We start from the raw sequence: 16,549 nt of genomic DNA, 5'->3' as shown, positions 1-16,549 counted from the left end.
TACTGGCACCCCATAGGCTAATGCCCTGTAATAGTGTGTGTGTGTGTGTGTGCGTGCGTGCGTGCGTGTGTCCACCTCCCTGTCTGGATGGTCCTCAGAGCTGACACTTGAGCCCAGGGATAATATTGATTCAACAGAACACTATAAGACAGCCTGACCAAGGAAATCCCAGACTAACCCAGACTATCCAAATACTAACCCAATACCAATTCAATATTAATGCAGTGTCCCTGGTTATGGTCTGTCTGAGTGCTAAGCACAACACCATTGACCCAGACGATGCCTCAGCCACCTCACTTTGACTAGGGATAATGATGCTCATTGGGCACAGACGTCAGTTCAACGTCTAGTTCTGGTTTACATTTGGTTGAGTTGTTAATTAACATGAATTCAACGTGAAATCTACAACTAATGTCACCATGTCATTGGATTTAGGTTAAAGGTTCGGTGAAAAGAAAGACGAAATTGTCACAAAGTTTGTCGTCTGAGGAGGAGAAATCATTGGACCAATATGCAGCGGTTAAGGTGCTCATCTTCTTTTTATTTAGAAGGGAAAAAATACTCATACAAAAACAAACGATGAAAAACAGTCCCGTAAGGTGCTCAGACTATATGAGGAAACAACCACCCACAAACACAAGTGAAAACAAACACACTTAAAAATGACCTCCAATCAGAGAAAATAACAAACAGCTGCCTCTGATTGGAGGTCATTGACAAAACTAACATAGACATAGAAAAACTAGAAAACCCACATACAAATAGAAAACATAGAACATCAACCAAAAACCCCGAAACACACTAAACAAACACCCCCTGTCATGCCCTGACCAAACTACAATAACAAACACCCCCTGTCACGCCCTGACCAAACCACAATAACAAACACCCCCTGCCACGCCCTGACCAAACTACAATAACAAACACCCCCTGCCACGCCCTGACCAAACTACAATAACAAACAACCCCTTTACTGGTCAGGACGTGACAGAAATGCCCTTACGTTGATGACTTTTTGCAAATCCAATCAGATTTCCTCATTGCTTCAATGACATCACATAGATTTTGGGGGTTGGAATTACGTGGAAACAACGATGAGTTTTTGCCCGACGGTAACCTCTGACCAACTCCAGGATTGGGAAAAAACTCACAAAACATTCAACATGCAATTTCCTACATTCTCTGTAACCATAACATCCAATCACTTCTGTGAAATTGTGCTCAGTACAGATCCTCTGGATGCCTTAGCCACATGACTTACATGCCAACATTTCATCCTCCATCACAGCTGTGTATGTAAAGACATTTTCTGATGGATGGGGTTTCTCATAGAAATAACCCCAATCTAGCTGTATTATTTGAGTGCTTAGACAGGAAAATAAATATTCAAATAGTGTGAGAAGGGGAGACTAAGGGAGGGAGGGAGAGAGAGAGAGAGAGAGAGAGAGAGAGAGAGAGAGAGAGAGAGAGAGAGAGGCTGGTGTAAAGTAGGCTGTGTGTGAGGGAGTGCTCAAGGCACTTGTATCTGACTGTATCAGATACAAGACGTACAAATTGTTTAGGTACAAATTGAGCCTCAAGCCAAGCAGTGTTAGTAGTTAGTGTGCTAAGGTCTGGCTGGAGGAGTGTTATTCTGAGCTCAGGGTGAGGGATGAGGGGGTGATGGGTGAGGGGCAGAGGAGGGGGGCACATCTGATGCCCATTAGACCCCCGGGGCCACACCATGGTGAAACAGTCACATCCCTTCTCTCTCTCTCTTCTCTCCTTCACGCGTTCTTCATGGTACACTCACATCCCTTCTCTCTCATTGTCTCCATCTCATGCCTCTCATCGCTACATCTCTAACCCACCTACTCCCTCCATCTGACAGGTTCACACACTGTAAAAAAAAGGCAACCAGCTGCAATAGGATTGTAAGTTTGCTTAAAATTTGGTAATATAGCTGATCCAACATACATTCTCAAGTTGAATTGTATGATCACTCAATTTTAAAATGTAGGTTGAGTGAAGATACAATTCAACTTGAGAATGTATTCTATATTATTTGCATATTTCTCAGAGGCCTTGCCAAGATTGATTATTGAGCTACCTAAATCATATGAACTGGAACAGCCATCTCACTATCGGGTGCAATAAGTCCAATAACTAACACATTTCATTCGTTTAGAAAAATGTATGATATTTATCGCTGTGTGGCATAAGTTTAATCAACAAAGTACCTGTAAAAAACACAGTTATTTAAATCTACCTGCAAGAAAGGATGGTGGGAAATATGATAATGATGGGTGTAGTTTTGAGTGATTTTGAGCAAACATGAATTTGTAATTTCACTCAACAATCTTGTTGATATTCAGCTCACTTCGAGCAGAGTTTGCTGAGTAAAAAAACTTTAACACAGTACCTCAAATTCTTGTCCTTTTGAAGTAAACTCAACTCACAGAAGATCGCTGTTTAAGCAATTGGTTAAATTGGCTTTTTTATAGTGCACACACACACACACACACACACACACACACACAAAGTCTTGTATAACTAACCTTGTGGAGGGACACAATTCAGTCCCATTCAAAATCCTATTTTCCCTAACCCTAAACCTAACCCTAACCGTAAACTAAATTCTAACACTAATTCTAACCTTAACCCTAAACCCCATAGAAATAGCATTTGCTCTTGTGGAGACTAACAAAATGTCCCCAGTTGGTCAAATGTTTGTTAGTTTACTATTCTTGTGCAGACTTCTAGTCCCCACAAGTATAGAAAACACGTGCACACACACATACACACACACACTAAAGTTATTACACTACTAAAAGACTTCCCAGGCTAATGTTCCTTGTTTTAGCACTGCTGTATATTATTGCTGTGTGCCAAGAATGGCAGGAATCTGGGTCTACATACAAATCAACCCTCCACCTCCTCCTCCATCTTTTCCACATTGTCCACACTACCCACCCCCTCCTCTGTGCACGGACACACAGGGGACCCACTTGGCAGGGCTGACACCATTATCTGTGTCCACCTGCCCCACCACAGATTCCCGTGACACATGAAAGCCCTGTATTTTCTGCCCACGTGTCCTTTACCATCTCCGGGCCTGTCATATATAACCGACCGCAGAATCATACACACACAAGTAAGAAAACATGCACGCACACACACAGACACACAGACACACAGACACACACGAAAACAATTTCACTGGGGAAAACATGTGCTATATATCATCCCCAGAGCTGTTCTTTCCTAATTAGATCATATTTACAGGGAAGATCTCAACTGCATTCTCCTCACGTCCTCTCTCCTCGTCTCTTTCTCAAAACCCATTGGATGAGAATGCCAGAGGTCCCTCCCCTCTGAGCTTCTCCTCCAATGGGTTTTGAGAAGGAGAAGAGAAGAAAGGAGAGAGGATGCAAGGAGTATGCAAACGAGATTCTTCCACAGTGTATGGAGACTGTGAATCTGTATGGGGTCTATTATGGCTACATGAGTCTATGGGACAGAAGTCGGGTGTTTGTCTTGGCTGGTGACATAATACTCTGGGTTACTGCTCACTGGTAGAGACCTGGTCTTTCTATGGCATTATATGGTGAAACTCTACACTGAGTATGTGTGAGTGAGTGCCTGTGTGTCTGTTTGACAGAGAGAGTAATGTACACATTGACTGTGCGTTGGATCTGCCCTCAACTCCTAAGCTCGTTTTTTTGCTTCTTAAAAACACATTTAGACATTCTATGTCTACGACCTCACATAGTGTTGTTTGACCTCTGTGTTGTGAAGGTCCTCAGTGGAGACAGAAGTTGTCCCTGTGGATTCTGATGTAGAGCTGTAGTACATTCTTCACACCACTGCCAGGGCTCTGTCAGAAGAGATCCACTGACGCACGCACGCACGCACGCACGCACACACACACACACGAACATCTCTCTTATCAGTCATCTCAGGACGCTTATCTGACAGGGTCACACGATCCCCATATAGAGCCAACCAGAAAAGGGGGGAGAGGGAGAGAGGGGGGGAGAGGGTGACCTCAGCACCCCGGACCTCAATCAACCCCTTGCCAGAAGGACAGCCAACTCATTGTAAACCTCACCAGTGACTTTCACAGTGGAGTGAGGTTTCACCCAAAACTCAGTCCAAACCCTACTGGCTCACACACAGTGCTCATAAAACAACCTAAACCTGGCATTATGGAGGAATTAGGGCTGAATTGGGAATGGCTGGTATGGAGGGCCGTGAAATGGGACAGGCATGTGATGATACGTCCCAATAAAATGGTCCATCATCTGTCAAATGTTCTAGTGCTTCCCAACAAGGTGGGTCAGAACCAGGCCACTTCTGGAGGGTCTAGAAGGGCAACTGGAATGCCCAGTCCAGTCCAGGCTAGTCTTGCCAGACCCTGCTGAGAAGGTCTCCCTCCTCCTCTCTCTCTCTGTAATGAAGAAATTACCCTCGTAAACACCAGTAGGCAGGCAGTCTCCCTGGCCCCTGTACCAGCTGACTCTCCCTATCAGTGGCAGGCAGCACCCCATGTTAAGCTACTCTCTTAATTAACACACACATGGCCTGTATGGAGTATTGGCTCAAGTATCAGTTAACGGTGGCCTATGTAATCGCCAGGAGTGCTGAGGTAAGGAGTGCAGTGTGTGGTGTGTGGTGTGTGCGTGTGTGTGTGCGTGTGTGGTGTGTGGTGTGTGGTGTGGTGTGGTGTGTGGTGTGGTGTGGTGTGCGTGCGTGCGTGTGTGGTGTGGTGTGTGTGCGTGCGTGCACCTATATGTGTGTGTGTGTGCATTCGTGCGTCTGTATCCTATAAATATCAATAACTAAACTCAGCAAAAAAAGAAACGTCCCTTTTTCAGGATCCTGTCTTTTAAAGATAATTGGTAAAAATCCGAATAACTTCACAGATCTTCATAATAAAGGTTTTTAACACTGTTTCCCATGCTTAATGGGAAACAATGAACATGCACCTGTGGAACGGTCGTTTAGACACTAACAGCTTACAGACGGTAGGCAATTAAGGTCACAGTTGTGAAAACTTGGACACTAAAGAAGCCTTTCTACTGACTCTGAAAAACTCCAAAAGAAAGATGCCCAGGGTCCCTGCTCATCTGCGTGAACGTGCCTTAGGCATGCTGCAAGGAGGCATGAGGACTGCAGATGTGGCCAGGGCAATACATTGCAATGTCCGTACTGTGAGACGCCTAAGACAGCGCTACAGAGAGACAGGACGGACAGTTGATCGTCCTCACAGTGGCAGACCACATATGACAACACCTGCACAGGATCGGTACATCCGAACATCACAGCTGCGGGACAGGTACAGGACGGCAACAACAACTGCCCGAGTTACACCAGGAACGCACAATCCCTCCATCAGTACTCAGACTGTCTGCAATAGGCTGAGAGAGGCTGGACTGAGGGCTTGTAGGCCTGTTGTAAGACAGGTCCTCACCAGACATCACCGGCAACAAAGTCGCCTATGGGCACAAACCCACCGTTGCTGGAATAGACAGGACTGGCAAAAAGTGCTCTTCACTAACGAGTCGTGTTTTTGTCTCACCAGGGGTGATGGTCGGACTTGCATTTATCGTCGAAGGAATGAGCATTATACCAAAGCCTGTACTCTGGAGCGGGACTGATTTGGAGGTGGAGGGTCCGTCATGGTCTGGGGCGGTGTGTCACAGCATCATCGGACTGAGCTTGTTGTCATTGCAGACAATCACAATGCTGTGCGTTACAGGGAAGACATCCTCCTCCCTCATGTGGTACCCTTCCTGCAGGCTCATCCTGACATGACCCTCCAGCATGACAATGCCACCAGCCATACTGCTCGTTCTGTGCTTGATTTTTTGCAAGACAGGAATGTTGGCCAGTGAAGAGCCCTCTTTCTCAATCCCATTGAGCACGTCTGGGACCTGTTGGATCGGAGAGTGAGGGCTAGGGCCATTCCCCCCAGAAATGTCCGGGAACTTGCAGGTGCCTTGGTGGAAGAGTGGGGTAACATCTCACAGCAAGAACTGGCATATCTGGTGCAGTCCATGAGGAGGAGATGCACTGCAGTACTTAATGCAGCTGGTGGCCACACCAGATCCTGACTGTTACTTTTGACCCCCCCTTTGTTCAGGGACACATTATTCAATTTCTGTTAGTCACATGTCTGTGGAACTTGTTCAGTTTATGTCTCAGTTGTTGAATCTTGTTGTGTTCACACAAATATTTACACATGTTAAGTTTGCTGAAAATAGCAAGAGGACGTTTATTTTTTTGCTGAGTTTATATCAAATGCAGCGGGCACTGTTGCTCTTGACACTTCCTGTCAGCAGCTCCAGGGTGGAATTAATTGGTTGCTGAGACAATTTTTAATTATTTTTAATTTAACCTTTATTTAACTAGGCAAGTCAGTTAAGAACAAATTCTTATTTATAATGACAGCCTAGGAACAGTGGGTTAACTGCCTTGTTCAGAGGCAGAACAACAGATTTTTACATTGTCAGCTCGGGGATTCGATCTAGCAACCTTTCGGTTACTGGTCAATCGCTCTAACCACTAGGCTACCTGCCGCCCCAGAAAGCGTGGGGTGATGGGAACCCCCTCTGAGAGCGTTCATAGCGCACGGGGAACAAAGTCCGTGTCCCAACAAAGTCCATGTCCAAATGCAGCCTGCAGTGGGGGGGATTGTTCACAGTGACACACATCACTGTGAGCGACACGGACTTTGTCCCCCGTGCGCTGTGAACGCTCTCAGAGGGGGTTCCCATCACCCCACGATTTCTCCTGCTCACCTTTCACTGGCCCACAGCCACACAACTCTGGATCTCTAGTGCGAAGACATGTGTAGACACATGTATATACACACACATTACACTAACTGACTAACACACACACACGCACACAGACAACATACAGACAGAGACTCCAAGTTAATTCATCATCCAAACTAATTCTACAACACTTAACATTACACCCACACAGGTAGCCTCTCACCTAGACCAACACACTGAGACCACAGGACCTTCCTTCCACCCTACCAATCCTCTGTTGTCTCATTTACCAAAAGGCAAGAATAATATTCTCGGCTTCCTGTGTTCACTGCACTGAACATCAGCCAATAGGAGAAATCAGAGAATTAGATGTGACATTCAATCAATGTGATTACAGTAGTATGGGGGGGGGTAATGTACAGGACCCCCTTGTATTTAGACATTCCTATCAATACTACTACCCCCCCAACCTCCCTCCAGCTCCCCAGACCCCCAGTACCATAGCCCAATGGGACCCCCAGGACCACGGCCCTGCGACCCCAGTTGAAACTGTAGCCCCGTTCACTAACTCTCTCACCGGGTCAACTAGCCACGGCAGAAAGGGCCAACCCCACCAGCAGTCAGAAAATATACAAACCCCACTCACTCCTCACAGAGTAGCAGTGAAAGCAGGGATTGCTGTAGGTTCAAAGCCTAAAGTAAATACTCCTCCCTCCTCCTCAAACTCCAGACTTATTTTTCTCAAATTTTCTCCCTCCTTCTTTCTTTGCCTGCACTACGGGCCAAGCAGGACCTCTTGCTCTCTCTTTCTCTCCAATGTAATATGATGAAATATGCAGAGGTCTGAGCTGCTTACCCAAGACTAGGAGAGGGAGAGCCTTTTATGAAGGAACCGAGAGCCGACATCAAATCCTTGTATCCATCACCTTTAAAGAATGAATTGCACCTAAACAGGAACTAATCCCTTTAAAAATGTCTATGTGGCACCGATACGAGTCAGAAACAGTTATTCTAGTGTCAAAATTTACTACAAAGTGTAAATAGGATAATTTTGGTCATAAAGTCAGTCTCATCCAAAACAGAGTTTGGATCCTCAGTGATGTCAAGAAATCATACCCCCTTTTGCCAAGCTCCATGTGCAAATTGCCCCTCTTCCCACTTAAGTTCCCTTCATTGAGGGGAATCGATTCATCTGGCCCTGGCACCTGGGTAGGCGTTTATTACTTGCTTTCGTTTTGGAACCAGCTGCCTCCGGGGCGTGAGCCAGGTTCCCCATTCAAAGCCCACAGCGAAGTCGACTCAAAACAAAAGTGACCTAATTAGCATGTGGAGTAATGAGTAGGATTCTGTGTTTCCAAATGCAAAAGTGATCCCAGTGAAAACTAGTTTGAACATATATTTGATAGAAAAGAGATACTGTTGGTTATGTAACATTATCATTTGATAATAGTAGTGAGGCAGGCTAGCTAGCTAGCTACAGGCTAGCTAACGTTAGACTACAAGTAGGATTTGCAAGTTAGTTCGTAGCTCATACAAGTATATTCTGTATTTTATAGGGCAAAACGAAATAATGGATGCAGCTATGGTGGTAGCTAACTCATGTCTGAGTCTGACTAATACAGTGAACTAGGAGCAATAAACCGTAATGGCGTCACCAGCCTAAATCTAATCCAATCTGGAGCTACAGTCAGTCTACAGCTGTAAAGCATAGAATTAGGGTTTCCACTAGTTACCACAGCCGCAAAGTCTAAAACAAAAAAAAGATTAGATTAAGATTAGGGTTAGGGATAAGGTTAACAGTGTGGTTAAGGTTAGGGGAGAGTAACATTAGTAGTCTCTAAAAAAAATACTTTTAGGAAAACTTTTTTATGTTTAGCTCACATAATTTAATTTAAAAGTTTGCATTAAGGTTTCTGTAATATAATAAATGTGTCAAAAACTAATGTAGACATTAGTTAATGCTTTTCTATAGCTTCCAAACGCTTTTTTATAATTGAGGAGGCGTACCAAGATGGCTGCATGATGGTTTCAATACAGTGTCCTCAGTAATCCAGCGTTTATACACATCACTGATTTATACACATATACAGTACACACGCACACACACACAATCAAAAATACAGATGACACACAGAGACTTATGCTGTAATGTATAGTGTGTATATAGACAAACGGACTTGCACAGACACTGTCTCTCTTTCACACACCAACACACACACACACACACACACACACACACACACACACACACACACACACACACACACACACATTGCTAGCCCTCCTTTTATCCTCCTTCCATCGCTATGCCACCATCCTCTCCATTCACGCATTCATCAATCCCTCTCTTTTCCCTAACATTCCCTTAACACACACACACTCCTCCTATAGAGCCAGGCCTGTAGAGTCCTGCCACACTGACCCAGCTGTTCTCTATGCTGCTGCTTTGGTTTGTTAAATGCTCAGCTGGGCCCTAATGGTTCCACAGGCAATGATCTACAGAGAGGTTAAAGAAACAGACCAAGAGATGTGTGTGTGTGTGTGTGTGTGTGTGTGTGTGTGTGTGTGTGTGTGTGTGTGTGTGTGTGTGTGTGTGTGTGTGTGTGTGTGTGTGTGTGTGTGTGTGTGTGTGTGTGTGTGTGTGTGTGTGTGTGTGTGTGTGAGTGAGTGAAAGAGAAATTAATCAGATGGACATGACTCCAAACAGAATGGCTAAATGCATGGGAAAGCCCAGAGTTAGCCCTTAGTGACTTGGATAGACCAACACAGTACAGTAACTGTAGCTTATCCGAACCAAATCTGAACACTGAAAACATCTCAACATCAGATCACTCTCCACTCAATACGGAACCTGGCCGTCACAGACCGAAAAGCCCAGACCCCGACCAGATGAGACAGTATGGGGAGAGGAGCAGGGGAAACGGGGGGAGAAGGGCATGTTACCTAATTAGAGGCAGTGTATAGCTCCCAGTGATAGCCACCACTGGACTGGAGGAAGCCACAGGTCTCTCATGACAGAGCTCCAGCCATGGCTGTGTAATCATTACTTCCCAGTCACACTGACATTCCCTTACTGGGACTGGGAGATACTGGGGGTGCTGGGAGTAGAGGGGGTCTGAGGAGAGGTTGTGTCTAAGTTGCGTAGAGTTCATAACCTCACCTGCTTTCACTGACTTGATGAGGCATTACAAAAACCCTCGGGTTCCACGTCAAATGATCTGTCCTGCCAAGAAATATGTTTTCCTCAACATCACTTCATTTTAATTTCCTTTATAGGCATAAAGAAAAACACAACAGGTTTGCCAGAGTCCGGAGAGTATCCATAGGTCTGACAAGTGGAACTTTTTCTCAGGCTTTCTTTCTCTCTTATATTTTCCCAGCCTCCCCCTCTCCTCTCTCACACATCTCCTGTGTTCCTCTCCCTCTCTCCACTCCTCTGTCGGTGCTGTGTGATCTGACGGTATTGTCGTCTGGGAGCTGTAACTTCAGAGTGCTGCGGCGGAGGTGGCAGACATGGTGACGACACGGTGACACTTTATCAGGGCTCAGACACCAGACACACACGTGTGAGAGCGCCACAGAGTGTGATAAGAGAAGAGATGACAGCTCTGAGGTGTCGGGCGTCTAGCAGATAGCTACCTGCTACTGTCACCATCCCTGCATAGCAGCAGCAAGGCAGCCATCTTGTTTTTTGAGATACTGGAACACACAGACATTGTTGATGGACATTCTAGAACAATCCACCACTCAATGGTAGACAGTCTATATTATAAACTGGGTGGTTCGAGCTCTATATCAGACCGTATACCAAGGGTATGATAAAACATCTATTTTTACTGCTTTAATTATGTTGGTAACCAGTTTAAAACAGCAATAAGGCACCTCTGGGCCTAAGAACAGCCCTTAGCTGTGGTATATTGGCCATATACCACATCCCTTCAGGCTTTATTGCTTAATTAGAACATCTCCTCAGACTTTCTTGAGCTTCTGCTTTCCTAAAGTGATTCCATAATGACAATTTTCATGGACACACACTCTAAACACACTCCTGGAGTTGAGCTGAGAGGCAATGCCAGCAGGAGCTAGTCCACTCCAATTCTGTCAATCTCTGTCATACACCAAAAGTTTTACTCCGTATTTCACTCTCAGAGCTGTACAGTATGCTGTTAATTGGTGTGATGAGCCAACTGGATTGGTTTCTGAGACCCCTTTTTCTGCCTTCTGTTTCTAGATTATTGCAGAAGCCTGGGAACTAGAGAGAGAGGGATGGAAACACCCAACATTCCAGCCTCTGGAACTCCAGACAATGACAGATTATTCAGCTCCTTCTAAATACCCCCTCAACAACATCTGGGAAACTGTAAAAACAAACGCATTAATTAATTAAAGCAAACAGCCTCTCCATCTGCAGTACTCTGGAAACAAATTGAATCCTTTCAAAGTGGATGAAGATGAGGAGCCCTGTGTTTATGTGTGTATTTGTGCTTGTGTACATGTGAGCAAGAGAGAGGTGTGTGTGTGTGTGTGTGTGTGTGTGTGTGTGTGTGTGTGTGTGTGTGTGTGTGTGTGTGTGTGTGTGTGTGTGTGTGTGTGTGTGTGTGTGTGTGTGTGTGTGTGTGTGTGCGCGCGCACGTATGTGTGTTGTGTGTGTAACTGTTTGCGTCAGTGCATGGGAGTGTGTCCAGGCTTATTTACCCTGCTGAGGTCTACATATGCCTGATGGGGCAGAGGAGGGGGAGGATGGGGAGAAGGGAGGACATGGTGGGAGGTGAGGAGACAGAGGGCCAGGGGGCTGGTGGTCTCCATCTACAAACACTCACCAGCACACACAGAACAGACCTGAGACCCCTAGTACCCACCAGGCCCCTAGACCCCCATCCCCGGGGACCTAGACCCCCATCCCCGGGGACCTAGACCCCCATCCCTGGGGACCTAGACCCCCATCCCCGGGGACCTAGACCCCCATCCCCGGGGACCTAGACCCCCATCCCCGGCCCCTAGACCCCCATCCCCGGGGACCTAGACCCCCATCCCCGGGGACCTAGACCCCCATCCCCGGCCCCTAGACCCCCATCCCCGGGGACCTAGACCCCCATCCCCGGGGACCTAGACCCCCCATCCCCGGCCCCTAGACCCCCATCCCCGGCCCCTAGACCCCATCCCCGGGGACCTAGACCCCCATCCCCGGGACCTAGACCCCCATCCCCGGCCCCTAGACCCCCATCCCCGGGGACCTAGACCCCCATCCCCGGGGACCTAGACCCCCATCCCCGGCCCCTAGACCCCCATCCCCGGGGACCTAGACCCCCATCCCCGGGGACCTAGACCCCCATCCCCGGCCCCTAGACCCCCATCCCCGGGGACCTAGACCCCCATCCCCGGGGACCTAGACCCCCATCCCCGGGGACCTAGACCCCCATCCCCGGCCCCTAGACCCCCATCCCCGGGGACCTAGACCCCCATCCCCGGGGACCTAGACCCCCATCCCCGGCCCCTAGACCCCCATCCCCGGGGACCTAGACCCCCATCCCCGGCCCCTAGACCCCCATCCCCGGCCCCTAGACCCCCATCCCCGGCCACCTAGACCCCCATCCCCGGGGACCTAGACCCCCATCCCCGGGGACCTAGACCCCCATCCCCGGCCCCTAGACCCCCATCCCCGGGGACCTAGACCCCCATCCCCGGCCCCTAGACCCCCATCCCCGGGGACCTAGACCCCCATCCCCGGCCCCTAGACCCCCATCCCCGGCCCCTAGACCCCCATCCCCGGCCCCTAGACCCCCATCCCCGGGGACCTAGACCCCCATCCCCGGGGACCTAGACCCCCATCCCCGGGGACCTAGACCCCCATCCCCGGCCCCTAGACCCCCATCCCCGGCCCCTAGACCCCCATCCCCGGGGACCTAGACCCCCATTCCCGGGGACCTAGACCCCCATCCCCGGCCCCTAGACCCCCATCCCCGGCCCCTAGACCCCCATCCCCGGGGACCTAGACCCCCATCCCCGGGGACCTAAACCCACTTTAAGAGCCCACCACCAGGGGTTCCCCACTTTACGTCACAAACACTGCCTGCTCCGACACCAACCATCCATCCAGCCTGACACCCAGAGGAATCACACAGAGCAGGAGGCAGACACTGCCTGCTCCGACACCAACCATCCATCCAGCCTGACACCCAGAGGAATCACACAGAGCAGGAGGCAGACACTGCCTGCTCCGACACCAACCATCCATCCAGCCTGACACCCAGAGGAATCACACAGAGCAGGAGGCAGACACTGCCTGCTCCGACACCAACCATCCATCCAGCCTGACACCCAGAGGAATCACACAGAGCAGGAGGCAGGGGCACCACCAGATCCAATACCAACATCAACCAATACCACCAGGGGGTGAAGAGGGTGAGAGGGAGGGGAGGGGGGTATGGGGGAGTGAAGGGGGGAAGGAGTAAAGGGGAGGGTTAGGGGGACCTTGGACTCTAGTCAGAAGGACCGATTGGAGGCTTAACAGTCTGATGATTATCTTTGAGTGAAGGAGTAGATAGGAGGAGGGGTGTAACAGATGGAGGGATGGAGAGGTAGTGGTGATTCAGAGGAAGGGGTGCTGCTTAGTGCCCCTTCCTGCTTTAAATACCCATACTAATTGACTAAATTAGATAATTACACTTTTTGCCATTTTCTAAATGGCCTCTAAAGCCCCAGGGAAGGATGGTATCTCAGGGCTTTATAGCAGGATCTGACTAGGGGAAACTTAGGTCAACATTTGAGTCAATACCAGCTACATTTTACAAGTCAGTCAGATGTGCCATTTTTTCAGCAACAGGATAAAGAAAAGATGAGCATAATTATTTTCTATTGAAAACATCTAGTCCAACAGGAGGAAATCCCTTCTGATTTGTATCACTAATACTTGCAGACCCACTGGGACTGGAGAAGGGCCATGTTTGTGAACACTGACCAGGAAATTACAACTCCATTTTCCAGCCAAATCAAGCATATACATATATAGGCAGCCTGAGATGACAAAGCTACTCAGGGGTATCACACATTCAAGGCATGTACAACCATAATCGGTTCCAAATGTCTAACCTTGTGAGATTGATTTATCCCACTCTAGTCTATGAGCCGCAGATAAAACAGCAGTTGAATGTAAGTGGTTAGACAATAAATTACGAATCCATATATTGTCATAGTTGAGTGTGCGAAGACATAGCCTAGAGGTTTCCGTCTCGAACAGCAGTGTCCGCTCGCTCTATAAAACATAATTGCGGCTCAGGAATGGAATAAACGTCTCGCGCGCCACGGTGTGCCAGACCGCAAGGAGGTGAAAATACGCAAAAAATCCCTTCAGGGAGAAAGGTCGACGATGTATCCACGTTAAAACCAACAAACTAAATGTGGTGCTTCGACTAACGGCTCGCTGCCTACAGTAGACCACAATCAACCATATTTAAACAATCATTCCCCACGTTGACAAGACCCTCCAAGAAGCCTGTGCGTGGGATGTAGGTTATAGCACTGAAGAATTAAAATATTTAACTCATCCACATTATATAAAACCGGCCTGTGCATTAAAGGTGTGTTGCAAATAATATTGTAGAGTATTATAGGCCTATGCTTGCACAATTCAGACAATGGGATAAAGGCAATTAAATATATTGGTGTTAATGAAATGATATTCTATGTACTATTGAATTAAATGTAATCGACATAATTTATTGGACAATAAGAAATACAGTACGTTCTAATGTTCAGTTCATGAGAACATGAGTTCATGTGTAGGATTTTTTAGAACATTGAAAAATTAAAAAGGCCTAGATACAAAAAAATACAATATTCTATAGGTATATTATAGCTACAAATGTAGCTTCTGAGTGTTTTTAAGAAATTCAGAGGCCTCTTAAATTCACACTGTTGCCCACAATTGGGCTCACGCGCTTTGACTGGTCGCGAATCTCTGCTCTGTGGAGAGCCCTGGCGTCTGTGATGTGTCTTGTCGAACACACACACACACACACACACACACACACACACACACACACACACACACACACACACTAGCCTACATTCTTCAACTTTGAGGTGCTTACATGGGAGTGGGTAGACTAATAATGGATAAAAAGCAATAGGCTGTAATTCACATACACGCCCTGGAAAAAGTAATGCACTTGTTCAAACAATTTTGACAGAACATGTTCAAACACCTTGTGCGCATTCTGTCAAAACCTATTTTCAAATGATGACACATAGTTGAATATGAATAGCCTATTAGGCAAAATAATGATTGCATTATTCCCCAGTTGTAAGCCTCGGTCAAAACCTTCCTCCCCATCCGGGTCTTAGACGTTGTTGAAATAATAAAACATTTGAAAATAAAAAAAATTATCAATATAGCTCACCAGAAAACATAAATGTGATGAAATGGATGTAGTTGAATGTATTTTACCTTTGTATGAAAGTCTGAGTCGTGGTACGTTCATCTTGTTAGCTGAGACTGTTGTTAGAAGTAGAGCAAACAGAATCATCCTCTGGCAGAAATATGATAATTCCTTCATGTTTCCTTGGAAATGTCCTTTTGAATTTCGATAGATCTTTGAGTTTGGGAAGTTTGGCAATTCACCTCTGTAACAAACGAATATATAAATTCAAAATTATTGTAGCACTGTATTTTCATAAGTTAAAAAACTGTTTGTCATAAACGTGAAGGACTCAGTCAGTCCTGTATCTAGACTCGGTGCATAACTGTCTCAGATATTAGTTTGTTCCGGGTCCACCACTCTCTCTGTGCCGGGCTTGACAGCGTGGGTTTGTTTCTACCTCTGAACAGACTTCGCTACAACCCCGCCTCTCTCTGGAGGAGCAAGAGAGCAGAGCAGCAGCCAGCGAAGCGACCCGCCTCTCGCCAGACACGCTCAACGAAAATGCTCATCGGAGAGTCCACTTTACACACTAGGTGATAAATAAGTTTGTTACATTATTTTGTCGATGAGGGCCTGTAATTGAGTACAGCTCAAAACCCGCGTCTGTTTAGGTATTTTATCCTGACATGGAGTGAAACAAATAGATTCTCATGGTATGTGCGCAATAATAATGTGGTATCACTGAGTTTGTCTGCACCATGGGCGTCTATGTGCGACTTGCGTTAACCCCTTGAGAGCTATTGTAACGTGTGCGTTGCTTTCATTAAGTTGGGGGTACTCCTCCACTCTTCAAATGAGCAGGGGTCTCAGAGGGGTTATGGCTAGGAATTTTTGTGACACTTGTTTCTACCAGGAAAGGGGTTCCCTCTTCCCTTCTCTTGTACTTGAGGAATTCAATGGCAGTGGTAGTAGCATTTGCAGCTTGATTAAGATATCAATGCAAAATGGAACTGCTCTTGTCCCCATTACCTAAACCTAAACCAATGCATTCCAGTGCTGGCTCAGCCATAGCAACACCTAATTGGAATGGACCATAAGGGATCCTAGAGCTTTGCAGCCTTGCATGTATTCAACACCCAAGCTCAGGGAAAAGTGTGGATGGCTGAATAGAGAACGTATAGGAAAGGATAATTGAAGGGGCATTTGAATAAATTGGGTTTCTTTTGGACTGAATTACATTGTTACCAGTGGTGTAAAGTACTTAAGTAAAAATACTTGAAAGTACTACTTAAGCAGTTTTTTTTAGGTATCTATACTTTACTTTTTATATTTTTGACTACTTTTATTTCACTACATTCCTAAAGAAAATAATGTATTTTTTACTTCATACATTTTCCTGACACCCAAAAGTACTTGTTACATTTTCAA

At 46.7% G+C, this 16,549-nt stretch overlaps 1 protein-coding gene across 1 annotated transcript in view; it reads right to left on the bottom strand.

Annotated features, from left to right (window-relative positions):
• The window catches only part of sema3bl (sema domain, immunoglobulin domain (Ig), short basic domain, secreted, (semaphorin) 3bl), a 58,863-nt gene extending 43,271 nt beyond the window's left edge, over positions 1-15,592 (bottom strand). Inside the window, exon 1 of the mRNA XM_029723463.1 lies at positions 15,208-15,592. Coding sequence (XP_029579323.1) covers positions 15,208-15,316 — 109 coding nt within the window. The 5' untranslated portion in view covers positions 15,317-15,592. The remainder of the gene's footprint in view (positions 1-15,207) is intronic.
• Between the last annotated feature and the right edge of the window lie 957 nt (positions 15,593-16,549).

The sequence above is a fragment of the Salmo trutta genome, chromosome 30, assembly GCF_901001165.1.
Source record: "Salmo trutta chromosome 30, fSalTru1.1, whole genome shotgun sequence".
In the NCBI taxonomy this organism is placed as follows: Eukaryota; Metazoa; Chordata; class Actinopteri; order Salmoniformes; family Salmonidae; genus Salmo; species Salmo trutta.
This window is presented reverse-complemented; position numbering and strand designations above follow the sequence as displayed.